The sequence below is a fragment of the Pseudogymnoascus destructans genome (genome assembly GCF_001641265.1).
Source record: "Pseudogymnoascus destructans isolate 20631-21 unplaced genomic scaffold scaffold_1, whole genome shotgun sequence".
Taxonomy (NCBI): Eukaryota; Fungi; Ascomycota; class Leotiomycetes; order Thelebolales; family Thelebolaceae; genus Pseudogymnoascus; species Pseudogymnoascus destructans.
The window spans coordinates 1,655,799-1,669,568 of record NW_020167520.1 but is presented as its reverse complement, the minus strand read 5'-3'; the positions used below and the strand labels follow the sequence as shown (position 1 = coordinate 1,669,568).

The following is a 13,770-nucleotide window of genomic DNA, read 5'->3' as shown; positions in this document are numbered from 1 at the left end:
GATGGACCATGGGTAGCACGATGACTTGATGAAAATTCCGAGGCCTAGGAATAGAAAGGGTATTGCCACACTCATATATTTCTGAGCTAGAAGTAGGACGTCTTTCTGCCTCATAACCAGAAGCGCGACGAGGCATCACACGCCGAGCAAGATATAGTATGTGACGACGTATACAGCTATCTCAGCTCCCCTTGCTTGTGCAAACAGCGGTATGTACGTCCCAATGTTTCCTCCCCCATTCATCACTGTGATGGATTAGACTTTGAGTATTCTTTTCATGCCGGCAATATTGGGCGCGTCCTCTTCTTCCTCTTCGTCCTCGAAGAGAAGACCAAACAAATTCCAGACTCCCATCAGAATGGGCAGCAGACTAGAAATCCAATGGGTTCAGGGGGAAGGGCTAGCGAAGCACCGAAACCAATCATGCTGATGATGATAATCACTGTGAATCCGATGAATTGCCTGCCACAGAGAAGAACGTGACCAAGACGAACATGTCATCAATATTGGTGATGGCGAAGGAGCTGCAAGCAATCCCCACGGATTTTCCGAACTGCATGATGTGCTGGATTGAGAGCGGTAGTCACGGGCGCCTGCCATGGAGTTTGGACCAGCTACGGGCCAACCACGCGACAACCTCTATTCTACTCAAAGGAGACGAACCGCAGCAAGCTCATCGAATCAAGTCAGTATGATACCCGAACATACTCAGCTGTGATTACTAGGAAAGGTGGTGGAATCAATCACGGCAAGGAGAGAGCTTGCTCCGTCGCAGTAATGCAGATGCTCCGCTTGTCACAGCGTTTACGACCACAAGCTGAAGAACCCAATAAACCACAACCTTCTATAATTTGATAATATACATACATATCGTACACTACTCCCTCCGCCTCACCACTTCCCCAAAGTCAAAAATGACTGGACTATAACCACCAAACATTACTAAACCCCGACCAAATATCCACCACCACATATTATATCTATGCCAAGACCCCCCCCCCTTTTTCCCCCATCGTATTAAAAAATCTAATTATTACGGGACCATTATATATCTCCGTGTCACCGCTCCCCCGCATACATAACATGCATGCGCGGCGCTGTTGTCTAACGTAGCCACGAGTGCTACGATGCCCCCGGCCAACCCCCGCTCGGACGTGGTGTACCCAAATATATATGGTCTCACATTCCGTATTGACTCCAATACGCCCCCCCTCCCGTCCAGCTTTTCCACCGACCCCCTATGAGCGCTCAAACGTCGCAACGACAACACGAACGCGCTGAAAAAATAGTGATGAGATGAGATGAGATGAGATGAGAAATCAGCGCACGCTCGCTCGCACAACAACCACCACGTCAACCCACCACCCAAACCCCAACTCAGCTCCTCCACCCCGAGGATGAAGAGCAATCCCTACTAACTCTCCACGTCGCCAACCCCCTCCTCCCCACCACGCGCTTGAGCGTCGGCCACACCCCATCATCTCCAAAGTCCAAATCATCAAGGTTAAGATGCATCCTATACCTCCAGACTTCCTCGAACCTCAGCCCCCCCTTCGTTCCATTATTCTCGGCGATATAATCCGATAAGTAACTCGATGACAGCGGCGCAACGAGGTACGTGCCCGTCGCGTTATTATTCCCCGATTTGGAGTTCGAAGATGAGGAGGAGCCACACGTCGCCAGGGCGCGTAGCTCGTAGATCATCTTGGCCCCGGGCATACCCATTAGGTCGTGTGTGGTGAGGACCTCGTTCTTCCCGTTTAGTAGCCAGACGGGAGGGGAATATGTTTTCCACCACAGCGCGTGTGTCGCGTCTTCCATATTCGCGAGGTGGAATTGCGTTGGTACTACGCCGCCTTGGTGGTAGGAGCCCATCAGTACCCCGAAGATAATGTTGAACACCAGCCAAGCCGCAGCGAAAATCTTCAGATGAGATTTCTTCGCCGGCAGCCGGATGGATGAGAGGATCAGCGGGATGGTAGGGATTAGGAATCTCGCCTCCTGGTGCTGGAACACTGATAGGACGAGGATGCCTGAGATAGCAGAATATAAGCGCAACGACAAGTGAGGACGGAAGAACAGCAGCAGGAAGGCCGGGCCGAGGAGCTGCGGCAGGTTGAAAAGGAGGTGCGCGTAGCGCGGGTGCAGGCCGTGGAGTGCGAGGTTTGAGGTGGCGAGGTTGTAGCGCAGGTTGTTGAGGGGGGTGATGATGGGGTGGGTGAAGAGGGTGGACCAGGTGACGGGGTGGGTGCGGGAGTAGAATTCGGTGTCGATGGCGATGGCGAAGAAGAGGGTCCAGAGGCCGGAGATGACCATGAAGAGCAGGGAGAGGGGTCTGTGAGGGGGGAGGTTAGGGGGATTGTTGAGAGGGACGGGGGAGGGACTCACTTCCGCGCGAAATGGGGTATCAAACGAAACGCGGGGATGAACAGAAATGCGGGAAATGTGATCCGATTGAAGAATCCAAAGACGACCAAGAAAGCCAACAACGCAGATGCGAAAGGAGATGTCCGCTGCTGTAATACCCGTTAGCCAGTGTCCACACTTCCCATCCCACCACACACATCTTCCATGCGTATTTCATATATCTGCCTCTAGGGAAATCCGTACCTTATCATCCACAATCCTCTGTATCAGCACCAGACTCCACGCCACCAAAATCGTCTCCAACGAATTCGAGAACGTATGCGCCTGGAACGTCCACGTCACATACGATGAGGCGACCAATAGTATCACTAAACTCCTGTGCCGTGGCTTCTCAACCAGCTCATGAATAGCCCAGTCCTCCAGCACGAAACTCAGCAGGAACATGAGCACGCGCAGCGTCCAGAAGACAACCGCGGGCGTCACCTCCCCACCCTGTCCATTGCCGATCCATATCCACTTCAGCAGCAGCATAGGCAGGCCATAGACGGGCCACAAGGGGAAGACACTTCGAATCGGGTTTTCGGAGGTGAATTCCCAGGTCAGCTTGACGGGGTAGCTGAAGATCTGGCCTGTATCGCGGGAGCAGTTAGCGGATAGAAAACGGAGAACTGTAGATATACCACACGCCGACGATGGGAGATGGGAAAAGGGCCGCTCTTCCGGGGATATCCGGAGGCTGCGGATGACGGGGAAGTAGACGTACCAGCGATGACTTCGGGCCCCTGAAAGTTCTCATCGGGATGCAAGTAGCTGGGCGACAACGCGAAGTATAAACGCACCAGCGCCAGCAGCAGGTACGCGCGACGCCACATCGTTGCGCGGTTTGTGTGTGTGGTTTGTGGTGGTTGGGGTAGATTGGTCTGCTACGCGGCGGCGCAGTGACGGTGGGTGGTTCGAGATCGCAACTGCGATGTGCTGGGGGTGGCCAACATTGGTGATGGGTGCGACCTGGGGGTTTGCGAGCGGGAGCAGCAAGCAGCAGCGAGGGCGAAAAGGATGGTCGTGAAGCTGTTGATGGTCGTGGGTGTTTGAGGGTGTCGGGGTTTGGCTGGGATGGAGATGGAGATGGGGGATGTGGGGATGATGATGATCATAATACTGCAATCAAGGCGCGCGCGCTTTCGCTTTTCTGGGGTTGGCTCGGTCTTGTCTGCATAAAACCAGCAAAGCTTACGATTTATCGCTTTGGCGGGGTTGCTGCTTTCGGCGAAATTTGCAATTTTGGACTCCGCAAACGAAGGTTCTCAGACAGCGGGCGGGGAGCAGGGAATCAGGGTCCCGCGTGGGAATTTGTTGAGGACCGTCTCATTCATCTCATTTCCTATGAGACACGACTAGACTCTTTAACAAATGACAGCCGACAGTAACATGACACCATCGCAAAATAGTGCTTGACCTTGAATTCAAAGGAACCACAAAGAATTACAAACTACGGAGTATAACCTTCATTCCATATGAATTCATAACCGCCCAAATAAAGAAAATCCAGCCTTGGCGCTTGCTTGCCCTCCCACCGCGGCAAAGAAAAATAGCCGAGCTACCAAACGCGGCTTAGCCCAGACTGCGCTGCGGCTTTTGTGAGGCAACCACGAACAACCCCACACTGATCACCTACAACCCCGTCATACCTCTCGTCCTTGCACCTCCCCCCCAGGCAACTTACCATACAAATACCCCAACGCCGAAGCAACTACAACAACAACAGCTTCGTTCCTCACTTACCATCGCTCACCTCACTACAACTACACCAAGAAACTACTACGCACTCCGTCGCTATGGCTGATCAAGGCCCAAACACCATCACCCTCGTCTCGAACGATGGCGTCCCCATCGTCGTCAGTGAGTCTTGCCCATAGCCTTCCCTGATCCGCATGAAACACAGCTAACCCACCCACCACAGAGCGCCAGGTCGCCGAGCGCTCTATGCTCATCGTCAACATGATGGAGGATCTTGGTGAGACCGCCGGCGCCGAAGTGCCTATCCCCAACGTACGTTTCTCTCTCCGCCCCCAATCACGCCGCAATTTCACTTCCCCCCCCCCCCGCTCTCTCGATCTCCCGCAGAACCTCCACAGCACCTGAAAGAACCCCCACTAACACACGCACCACAGGTCAACGAATCCGTCCTCAGGAAAGTGATCGAATGGTGCGAGCACCACAAAGACGACCCCCCCGCCTCCGCCGACGACGACTCCGACTCCCGCAAGAAGACCACCGACATCGAGGAGTGGGACCAGAAGTTCATGCAGGTCGACCAGGAGATGCTGTTTGAGATCATCCTGGCCTCCAACTACCTGGACATCAAGCCGCTCCTCGATGTGGGGTGCAAGACCGTGGCGAATATGATTAAGGGGAAGAGCCCGGAGGAGATTAGGAAGACGTTTAATATTACGAATGATTTTACGCCGGAGGAGGAGGACCAGATTAGGAGGGAGAATGAGTGGGCTGAGGATCGTTAAAGGGTGGTTGTACTTGGATGCTGAGAGGCGGGGTCTCGGGACATCTCTCTCGCTCGACCCAGCAATGATGATACGAACCTTACCTACTTCATTCACCCTCGACATCAGCGGTCGAACACCACACCTAGCTCTCACCCAACAACTTCTGGTCCGCCTACTCACGCATTCCTTCATTTCTTCGCCTTTTTCCTTCTCTCTCGCCGTGCTTTTGCTAATGATACGGGATACACTGGGTTTGGAAAAGATGGATTCGCTTTTTTTTGCTTGTGTGATGCGATGTTCTTGTCTCTCTTTTCTTTTGGCTTTTGAGGATGCATGGAAGATGGGGGATTGGGTGGGGTAGATTTGAAGGCGGGGTAGAGTAGATTGAGAGAAGCGGTGGGGTGATGGGGATAGGAGAATGGAATGAAGATGATTTTTAATGGGTGTGTGTGCTGATGTGATATGAGATCTGATGTGTGATTGCTGCTGGTGAAGTTGATGGTGATGGTGCTTATGTATAAGTGAATGATGGGCTAATGGTAGGAGATGTTTTCGAGCTGTTGGCATGGCTATACGCGATTGCTACTGGTGAGGTTGACTCCTGATCTGGGAGTAAACTGTAACCCGTGCCATCCTTCTGACCCGCCGCCGCAGGAGGGTAAGAGTGAGAGAGAGTGGGTTACTCATCCACCACAGCACTATTCTATTCTATACATCCCACTCAATTTTACATTGAACGAGCGGTATGTTAGCTAAGAGACATCTGGGGAGAGTGTTTTCCTACAAACCTCCGTCGTCCGTTTCTTGGAACCGATAGAGAGGGAGGAGGGTTTGGAAGGTTGGGGGGTGAGGAGAGGAGGTTGAGGTAAGGCTCGACGGATACGGGGGAGGTGGGTTAAGGTTTGCGAAGAAGCCGGAGTGCTTTAGGGTGCGGGGAGGGGTGGGAAGGACATTCCGGAATGTGTTTGTACGTGAGCTTCCGGAACAGTACTAATGGCTGTTGGGGGAAGGGGAGAGGAGCGGGGGAAGGGGGGGTTGGGATGGGGAATGAGAAATGTAGAGATGGCTGCTGCTCGATTCGGCATATCGAGACAAGGTATCTCTCGTTCGTGGGCAGCCGGCACATCATACTCGTCATGCATCGAATCATATGAACATCGAGAATCAAATCTCTCGTTCGTAGGAGGAGCTTCAACATGACCAGCGCAGCATACACATCACATATCACCGCACCATCACACTCCAACACAATTTGCAATCAAGAGCTCAAGACAGAGTTGGCAGAAAATTCGTGCATCAGCAATCCATTGATCTCATGCTATGCACCATCTCCCCCCCATCCGATCCATCCCGCCTGGCAAAAAGATCCTTTCTCAATAGCAACTGATTTCGTTGTTGTTCGTGTTCGTGACCAGGATGTCGGTGGTGGGGTGGATCAGAAACCAGAGAGCGAGTCGTCTAGATTCCAATACGGGTCTTTCTCCAATGCCTCCTCTTGGCGTTGTATCTGTGAGGTAATCAGCAGTTGTTCGGGCGCCTGCGGACGCAGGCTGTAAGGTTGTATCATCACCTCGACCCCTCCAGCCAGCCAGCCAGGCTGATGGTGGCGGGGGAGAGGGAGAAAGGCAAGGAGGTTATTTTACCTGATCGTGTTTCCGGTACGGAGACGGATCCATTGGGGAATGGGGCGGTTGGACTTCTGGGCCTTGGCCAGCTTGACCTTGGTGCGGAAAGACTTGTGGCTCTGGGGGGGATGTGTTAGCTGTTGCTTTTTTTTGTTTTTTTTTTTTTTTTTCATGTTTTCCTTGATTCCTGTCTCGGTCGGTGGTGCTGTGCAATGCGCAGCGTAAGAGTGCGGTAGGTGGGCTGTAGTAGGTGCTGTCGGAATCGTTGGTTTGCTCGTGGAAGTGTCGCTGGTATGATCGCACAAACACAGGCCCATCCAACCTCCAGGGGAGCAAAGTAACATCACGTACCGGCATCTTGAATGATTGTCGAGTCGTTGGTGGTTGTCGATAATCCTCAAAAAGATCTCGTCAGAATCGTCAAACCTACAATCGTAGCGGGCAGTCTGAATTTTGGGGCAGGGCTACTGTGCCCTAACCCTTTCCGCCTTCGCTTCCTGGCGGTGGTCACGTGGTATCCATCCCAACTGTTGTGTTCGGCGTTAAACATGGAAGTTACCAGTCACGTGATCTACGGGATGGAATCAACACCTTCGGACCCGAACACCTGTACAAACCCGGGCCTTGGCACCTCTGGATGTCGGTGGGAGAGAGGGAAGACTCATTCATACAGACTCCTAGAGCTTACTCTCGGTGGTTTGGGGGGGTCGGCGTGGTGAGGATGGCTGATTCTGGATGGCTGATTCTGGATGGCTGATTCTGGATGGCTGATTCTGGATGGCTGATTCTGGATGGCTGATTCTGGATGGCCTGATGGCTGGATGTGGATGTGGATGAGGATGAGGATGGTGTGCGCTGTAGGATTCGGCGTGGGAGGTGACGCGGCAGCTGCCTCTGACTGACGACGTCGGTGTCCCCCGCCTTACGCCGTCCCCCCGCCTTACACTGGCAAACCCACCCTTTGTAACTTCTACCGCCTCCCTCGCCTCGTTACTCGTACTTCGCATCCGTCATCCCCCTCGTACCTCGCATACCTCGCATGTACTGAGTATAACCCCGCCGACCCACCGACCCACCGACCCACCGACTCACCGACCCACCGACCGGACGGATCAAGCTCCGGCCAAGAATCAACCTGACCACATTATTATTATACATAACCCAACAACAAGAACAACCACTCAAAACCACTCCCCTCCCCAAACTCCGTAGCATATCTAATCAAATCTTGGGTTACCTCCCTACCCCCCCCTATCTCCATATTCAAAAGCTTTGTCTCACATATATACCTATCCGTGCCCTTCCCTTTCCCCTCTTACTACCATACGCTTTTCCATACATGTCTGTCTGAGACTCTTGAGACTCTTCATTCTACCAAGCGTAACGCTGCAGAAGCACAGCACAGGGGTTGGTGCCACCGCTCCCCCACGCTGCTGCCATGGGGTCTCACCCCGACGCGAAAGACCTCGAGGTCCCGACAGCCACCCCCTCCACAAACGGCGAGTCCACCGACGACGTCGAGAGCGCCAACTACCGCAAGCCCGTGGACAAGGAGACCGGGTCGCCGCCCGACAAGGAGGCCGACCTCAAGAAGCTCGACTCCAATGTCATCAAAGTCAAGGACGAGCACGACGATCCCTTCCGCCACTTGCCAGCCGACGAGGCTGAGATCCTGAAGCGACAGGTCGATATCCCCGTCGTCACCTCCACCTACTGGACCCTGTACCGCTATGCCACCCTCAACGACAAGCTCATCATCGCGCTGAGCTGCATCTGCGCCATCGCGGCCGGCGCGGCGCTCCCTCTCATGACCATCGTCTTTGGTAACCTGGCGGGCCAGTTCCAGGGCCTCTTCCTCAAGACGATCCCCAAGGATGAATTCGCGGGGATTCTCAGCCACAATGTTTTGTATTTTGTATACATTGCCGTCGCCGAGTTTGTCACGATCTACATCTTCACCGTCGGCTTCATCTATACCGGCGAGCATATCAGCGGGAAGATCAGAGAACGCTATTTGGAGGCGTGTATGAGGCAGAATATTGGGTTCTTTGACAAGCTTGGTGCCGGTGAGATTACTACGCGCATCACGGCTGATACGAATCTGGTGCAGGATGGTATCTCTGAGAAGGTCGGCCTCACCCTGGCGGCTGTGGCGACGTTCGTCACGGCCTTTGTCATTGGTTTCATCAAGTACTGGAAGCTCACTCTCATCCTGTCCTCCACGGTCTTTGCTATCATCTTCCTCATGGGCGGCCTGTCGCGCTTCATTGTCAAGTATAACAAGAAATCCCTCGAGTCGTACGCCCTGGGAGGCACCATCGCCGAAGAGGTCATCAGCTCCATCCGCAACGCGACGGCCTTCGGCACGCAAGACAAGCTGGCCAGGCAGTACGACATCCATCTCGCCGACGCAGAGAAGTGGGGTTACAAGGTCAAGGTCATTCTCGGGTTCATGATCGGAGGCATGATGGGCATCGTCTATCTCAACTACGGTCTTGCTTTCTGGCAGGGCGCCAAGATGGTCGTCAACGGCGAGACGGCGCTCAGCAACATTTTGACGACCCTGCTGGCTATCATGATTGGTGCTTTCTCGTTCGGAAACGTCGCGCCTAACATCCAGGCCTTCACCACTGCTATATCCGCTGCTGCCAAGATCTTCAACACCATCGACCGCGTGTCCCCCCTGGACTCCTTAGACGACAAGGGCATCAAGCTCGAGCACGTCAAGGGAACTGTCGAGCTCCGCAACATCAAGCACATCTACCCTTCGCGCCCTGAAGTCACCGTCATGGAGGACGTCAGCCTTTTGATCCCAGCTGGCAAGAAGACCGCTCTCGTCGGTGCCTCCGGTTCCGGAAAGAGTACCATTGTTGGCCTCGTCGAGCGCTTCTACGACCCTGTTCGCGGTAACGTCTACCTTGATGGCCACGATGTTAGCACGCTCAACCTCAGGTGGTTGCGCAGCAACATCTCGCTTGTTGCCCAGGAGCCCGTCCTCTTCGGCACTACTATCCTCGAGAACATCCTCCACGGTCTCATCGGCACCAAGTACGAGTACGAGAGTCTCGAGAAGAAGACCGAGCTCGCTGTGGGGGCGGCCAAGATGGCTAATGCCCACGAGTTTGTTACAGGCCTTCCTGAGGGATATCAGACGCATGTGGGTGAGCGTGGATTCTTGCTCAGTGGAGGCCAGAAACAGCGTATTGCTATTGCTCGTGCGATGATCTCGGATCCTAAGATTCTGCTCCTTGATGAGGCTACGTCTGCGCTTGATACCAAGTCTGAGGGTGTTGTCCAGGCTGCGCTTGAAGTCGCTGCTGCTGGGAGAACTACTATTACCATCGCTCATCGTCTGTCTACTATCAAGGATGCCGACAATATCGTCGTTATGCAGGAAGGCCGTATCATCGAACATGGTGCCCACGATCAACTTCTTGAAGCTCAAGGCGCGTACTTTAGACTCGTTGAGGCGCAGAAGATTGCCTCCGTCAACGCCGTCACCGCCGAAGAACAGGCAGCTATCGATGCTGATGATGAGAAGCTCGCCCGCCACATCTCGGAAACCGCAGGACAAGATTACATCGAAGACCCGGATGACAAGAACATCGCGAACAAGCTGAACCGCACCGCAACCGAGAAGTCCCAGTCCAGCCTGGCCCTGCAGAAGCGCGTCCCTGAGGGCGAGCAAACGTACTCTCTCTGGACACTGATCAAGCTCGTCGCCTCCTTCAACAAGAAGGAAACGCACCTCATGCTCGTCGGCCTCTTCTGGGCCATCATCTGCGGTGGCGGCAACCCAACCCAAGCCGTCTTCTTCGCCAAGCAGATCCTGACCCTATCCTTCGCACCCACCGCCTCTTCCCCAGCCCAGGTCATCAGCGACTCCAACTTCTGGAGTCTGATGTACCTCATGCTCGCCATCGTGCAATTCATCGCCTTCGCAATCCAAGGCTGGGCCTTCGCCTTCTGCTCCGAGCGTCTCGTGCACCGCGTGCGTGACCAGGCATTCCGCTCCATGCTGCGCCAGGACATCGCCTTCTTCGACCGCGACGAGAATACCGCCGGCGCACTGACATCCTTCCTCTCTACCGAGACGACGCACATCGCCGGCCTCTCCGGCGCCACCCTCGGCACAATCCTCACCGTCATCGTGACCCTCGTCGCCGCCCTCGCCGTCTCCATCGCCATCGGCTGGAAGCTCTCCCTCGTCGTCGCCTCCACAATCCCCATCCTCCTCGGCTGCGGCTTCCTCCGCTTCTGGGTCCTCGCCCAGTTCCAGAGCCGCTCCAAGAAAGCCTACGAGTCCTCCGCTAGCTACGCCTGCGAAGCCACATCCGCCATCCGCACCGTCGCGTCGCTCACCCGCGAGACCGACGTGCTGGATAAGTACAAGGAGCAGCTCGCGTCGCAGGCAGTCGTGAGTCTGAAATCCACACTCCACTCCTCCACCCTCTACGCAGCATCGCAATCCATGAGCCTCCTCGTCATGGCCCTCGGATTCTGGTACGGGGGCACTTTGCTCATCAACTTGGAATACACAATCTTCCAATTCTTCCTCTGCTTCACCTCCATAATCTTCGGCGCCCAGTCCGCCGGAACCGTCTTCTCCTTCGCCCCCGACATGGGCAAGGCCAAGGAATCCGCGCGCGCGCTCAAGGTCCTGTTTGATCGCGTCCCCGCTATCGATTCCTGGTCCACTGAGGGCGAACATCTCGAGACTATGGATGGGACGATCGAGTTCCGCGACGTCCACTTCCGCTACCCCACGCGCCCCGAACAGCCCGTCCTCCGCGGCCTAAACTTAACCGTCAAGCCAGGCCAATACGTAGCCCTCGTCGGGGCCTCCGGATGCGGTAAATCCACCACGATCGCCTTACTAGAACGTTTCTACGATCCCCTCGTCGGCGGGGTCTTCGTGGACGGAAAGGAGATCTCAAAGCTCAACATCGCGAATTACCGCTCCTACCTCGCCCTCGTCAGCCAGGAACCTACGCTCTACCAGGGCTCGATCAGGGATAATATCCTCCTCGGTGCAGATCGCGATGATGTCCCCGACTCCGAAATCGAGCACGCGTGTCGCGAGGCTAACATCTACGATTTCATCATGTCCCTCCCCGACGGCTTTGGGACCGTGGTCGGCAGCAAAGGCTCGATGTTGTCCGGTGGGCAAAAACAACGCATCGCCATCGCCCGCGCGCTTCTGCGTGATCCCAAAATCCTGTTGTTGGATGAGGCGACGTCAGCGCTGGATTCAGAGAGCGAGCATGTGGTGCAGGCGGCGCTGGATGCGGCAGCGAAGGGACGGACGACGGTTGCGGTGGCGCATCGCTTGTCGACGATTCAGAAGGCGGATGTGATTTATGTTTTTGATCAGGGGAGGATTGTGGAGGCGGGGACGCATGGGGAGTTGATGAAGAAGGGGGGGAGGTATGCGGAGTTGGTTAACTTGCAGCAGTTGGGGAGGAATAATTAGGTGGTGGGGGGAACGTGCATTGTATAATTTTCTTGAGATTTGATTGGGGGGCTTGTAGGGAGGATGGATGGATGGATGATGGCCATCTTGGGGGGATAGAGAGATGGTTCTGGCGTTTTCTTATTTGTTTTGGGGGATCTATCCCGAGAGAGTAGAGGGGAAATGAAGAGAGAGTCAACTTCAAGCAGGTGGTTCATGGTCTTGATATTGATAATGCCGATTTCGTCTTCTCATACGGAAACTCGTTCTTCACCGGAGAAGTCCCATCCGAGAACCCCTTGGTCGCGCGCGGCCAGGTTGATGCCGTCGATTAGCACGGTGTGGGCGACTATCCTTTATGAGGTGCTCTGGAACTTGGTGGAGAAGCATGGTAACTCTGAGGCGCGCCAGCCAACGTTCAACGGGAAGGTGCCGACGGACGGGAAGTTCTTGACGATGAAGTTGGTTATTGATGGCATGGCTCTGTAAGTCCCCCTTTTTTCCTCCCTTCCTCCCCCTTCTCCATTTTCCATGGAGAAAGACATGACGCTAAGAATAAACAGTCAACCCTGCAGCCCTACATTCGTGCAAGCCCGCGACGCGATCATTGATGCCAATAAGGCGCTCACTGGTGGTGCGAACCGGTGTGAACTCTGGAAGGCGTTTGCGAAGCGTGGATTGGGTCAGGGTCCGTCGATGGGGAGCGGGTCTACGGGAAGGAAGGAGAGCACGACTGTTCCTTCCGGAGTTTGCTAGATGGGTGTAGGAATGGGGGAGGAGGGGGGTATATAGTTGGGTAGGAGGGGGGGATGCGGATATATGGTGAGGGTATGAGTGATGATTTTACTGTATATATGTTGAGAGATATTTTATATTTGGCTGAGTAAATACCAGTGTTGCTCGAGTACTACTCAGATCTTCGAGTAGAGTACTCTTTTTTGGGCTCGAGTAGAGTAGTACTCGAGTATAAATATGAAAACATGATTGATAGCTATATAGACTATGGAAATACAGTAACTATGCATCTTCATCTTCCTCTGAATGCTCACCTGCTGATACCACGCCCCAATTCCTAAGACATAAAGATATCGTAGCGTAGATGGTGCTAAATCTGTTCCGTTTCTTTGTAATAATATCGCCACCAACACTAAACACTCGCTTAGATTCCGCTGATGTAGCAGGAATTGCTAAATGATCTTTGGCAATTGCGGCAAGTATTGGATATTAGTATTGCTTACTTGCCCAAAACTTGAGTATATCAATTTTAGGCCCAAGAGTTGGCTCGTTCATCCAGCGCTTCCATTCTGGATCTAAATCTGGCTGCCGTTGTGAGACATAGCTCATCCTCAGAATCAGACTCTGTCTTCTTAGAATTCTCATCTTCTAATTCCTCATCTTGGATACTTTCCATAACCTTTGCTGCTTGGATGTCTAATGCCTTGCCTGAATATTTATAATAACAGTCTTGCCATTGTGCTTTTGCCCACCTTTTTCACGTGTCTTGAATGCTTTTTGGCCAAATAATATCAAATACGTTAAAGTTATAACATAGGTCGCATATTGTAGCTATAGTTGAATGACTCCACTGTTGATTTGTTACAAGTGTATAATACTCATTAGGCTTTTTTAATGCTACTAAACAAGCATTGTATATGGTGCTATTCTCTGTATATCTAGCTTTAAAGACTTCAAGCTTTTGTGTCATTCTCATATACTATATAACAGCATAATTTAAAGTAGGATAAGAAGAGCCTTGTAGATTCTCTGTTAGGCATATAAAGATATAGAAAAAAATCTAATTAACGCCTTCATTGTTGCTAATCTT

The 13,770-nt window shown here is 53.4% G+C and overlaps 5 protein-coding genes across 5 annotated transcripts; 3 read left to right on the top strand and 2 right to left on the bottom strand.

Annotated features, from left to right (window-relative positions):
* Positions 1 to 834: 834 nt before the first annotated feature.
* On the bottom strand, positions 835 to 3,876 carry SMP3 (alpha 1,2 mannosyltransferase). The gene is made up of 4 exons (XM_024464108.1): positions 3,131 to 3,876; positions 2,611 to 2,996; positions 2,389 to 2,516; positions 835 to 2,335 (listed from the first exon to the last, which is right to left on the bottom strand). Exons 1-4 carry the CDS (start codon positions 3,237 to 3,239, stop codon positions 1,378 to 1,380), a joined length of 1,581 nt encoding a protein of 526 aa, XP_024328390.1. The 5' UTR covers positions 3,240 to 3,876; the 3' UTR covers positions 835 to 1,377.
* Positions 3,877 to 4,049: 173 nt separating this feature from the next.
* VC83_00413 (uncharacterized protein) lies at positions 4,050 to 5,301 on the top strand. Its single transcript, XM_024464107.1, has 3 exons — positions 4,050 to 4,266; positions 4,328 to 4,416; positions 4,539 to 5,301. The coding sequence occupies exons 1-3, from the start codon at positions 4,203 to 4,205 to the stop codon at positions 4,884 to 4,886; spliced, it is 501 nt and encodes a 166-aa protein (XP_024328393.1). The 5' UTR covers positions 4,050 to 4,202; the 3' UTR covers positions 4,887 to 5,301.
* Positions 5,302 to 6,507: 1,206 nt separating this feature from the next.
* Positions 6,508 to 7,500, bottom strand: RPL39 (Ribosomal 60S subunit protein L39; the record flags this gene model as incomplete). Its single annotated transcript, XM_024464106.1, has 3 exons — positions 6,508 to 6,612; positions 7,182 to 7,391; positions 7,438 to 7,500. 3 exons carry the CDS (start codon positions 7,498 to 7,500, stop codon positions 6,508 to 6,510), a joined length of 378 nt encoding a protein of 125 aa, XP_024328392.1.
* Positions 7,501 to 7,931: 431 nt separating this feature from the next.
* On the top strand, positions 7,932 to 11,966 carry MDR1 (GTPase-activating protein; the record flags this gene model as incomplete). Its single annotated transcript, XM_024464105.1, has 1 exon — positions 7,932 to 11,966. One exon carries the CDS (start codon positions 7,932 to 7,934, stop codon positions 11,964 to 11,966), a length of 4,035 nt encoding a protein of 1,344 aa, XP_024328395.1.
* Positions 11,891 to 12,722, top strand: MEP5 (Fungalysin/Thermolysin Propeptide Motif). Its single transcript, XM_024464104.1, has 2 exons — positions 11,891 to 12,430; positions 12,509 to 12,722. Exons 1-2 carry the CDS (start codon positions 12,129 to 12,131, stop codon positions 12,699 to 12,701), a joined length of 495 nt encoding a protein of 164 aa, XP_024328394.1. The 5' UTR covers positions 11,891 to 12,128; the 3' UTR covers positions 12,702 to 12,722.
* The last annotated feature ends 1,048 nt before the right edge of the window (positions 12,723 to 13,770 follow it).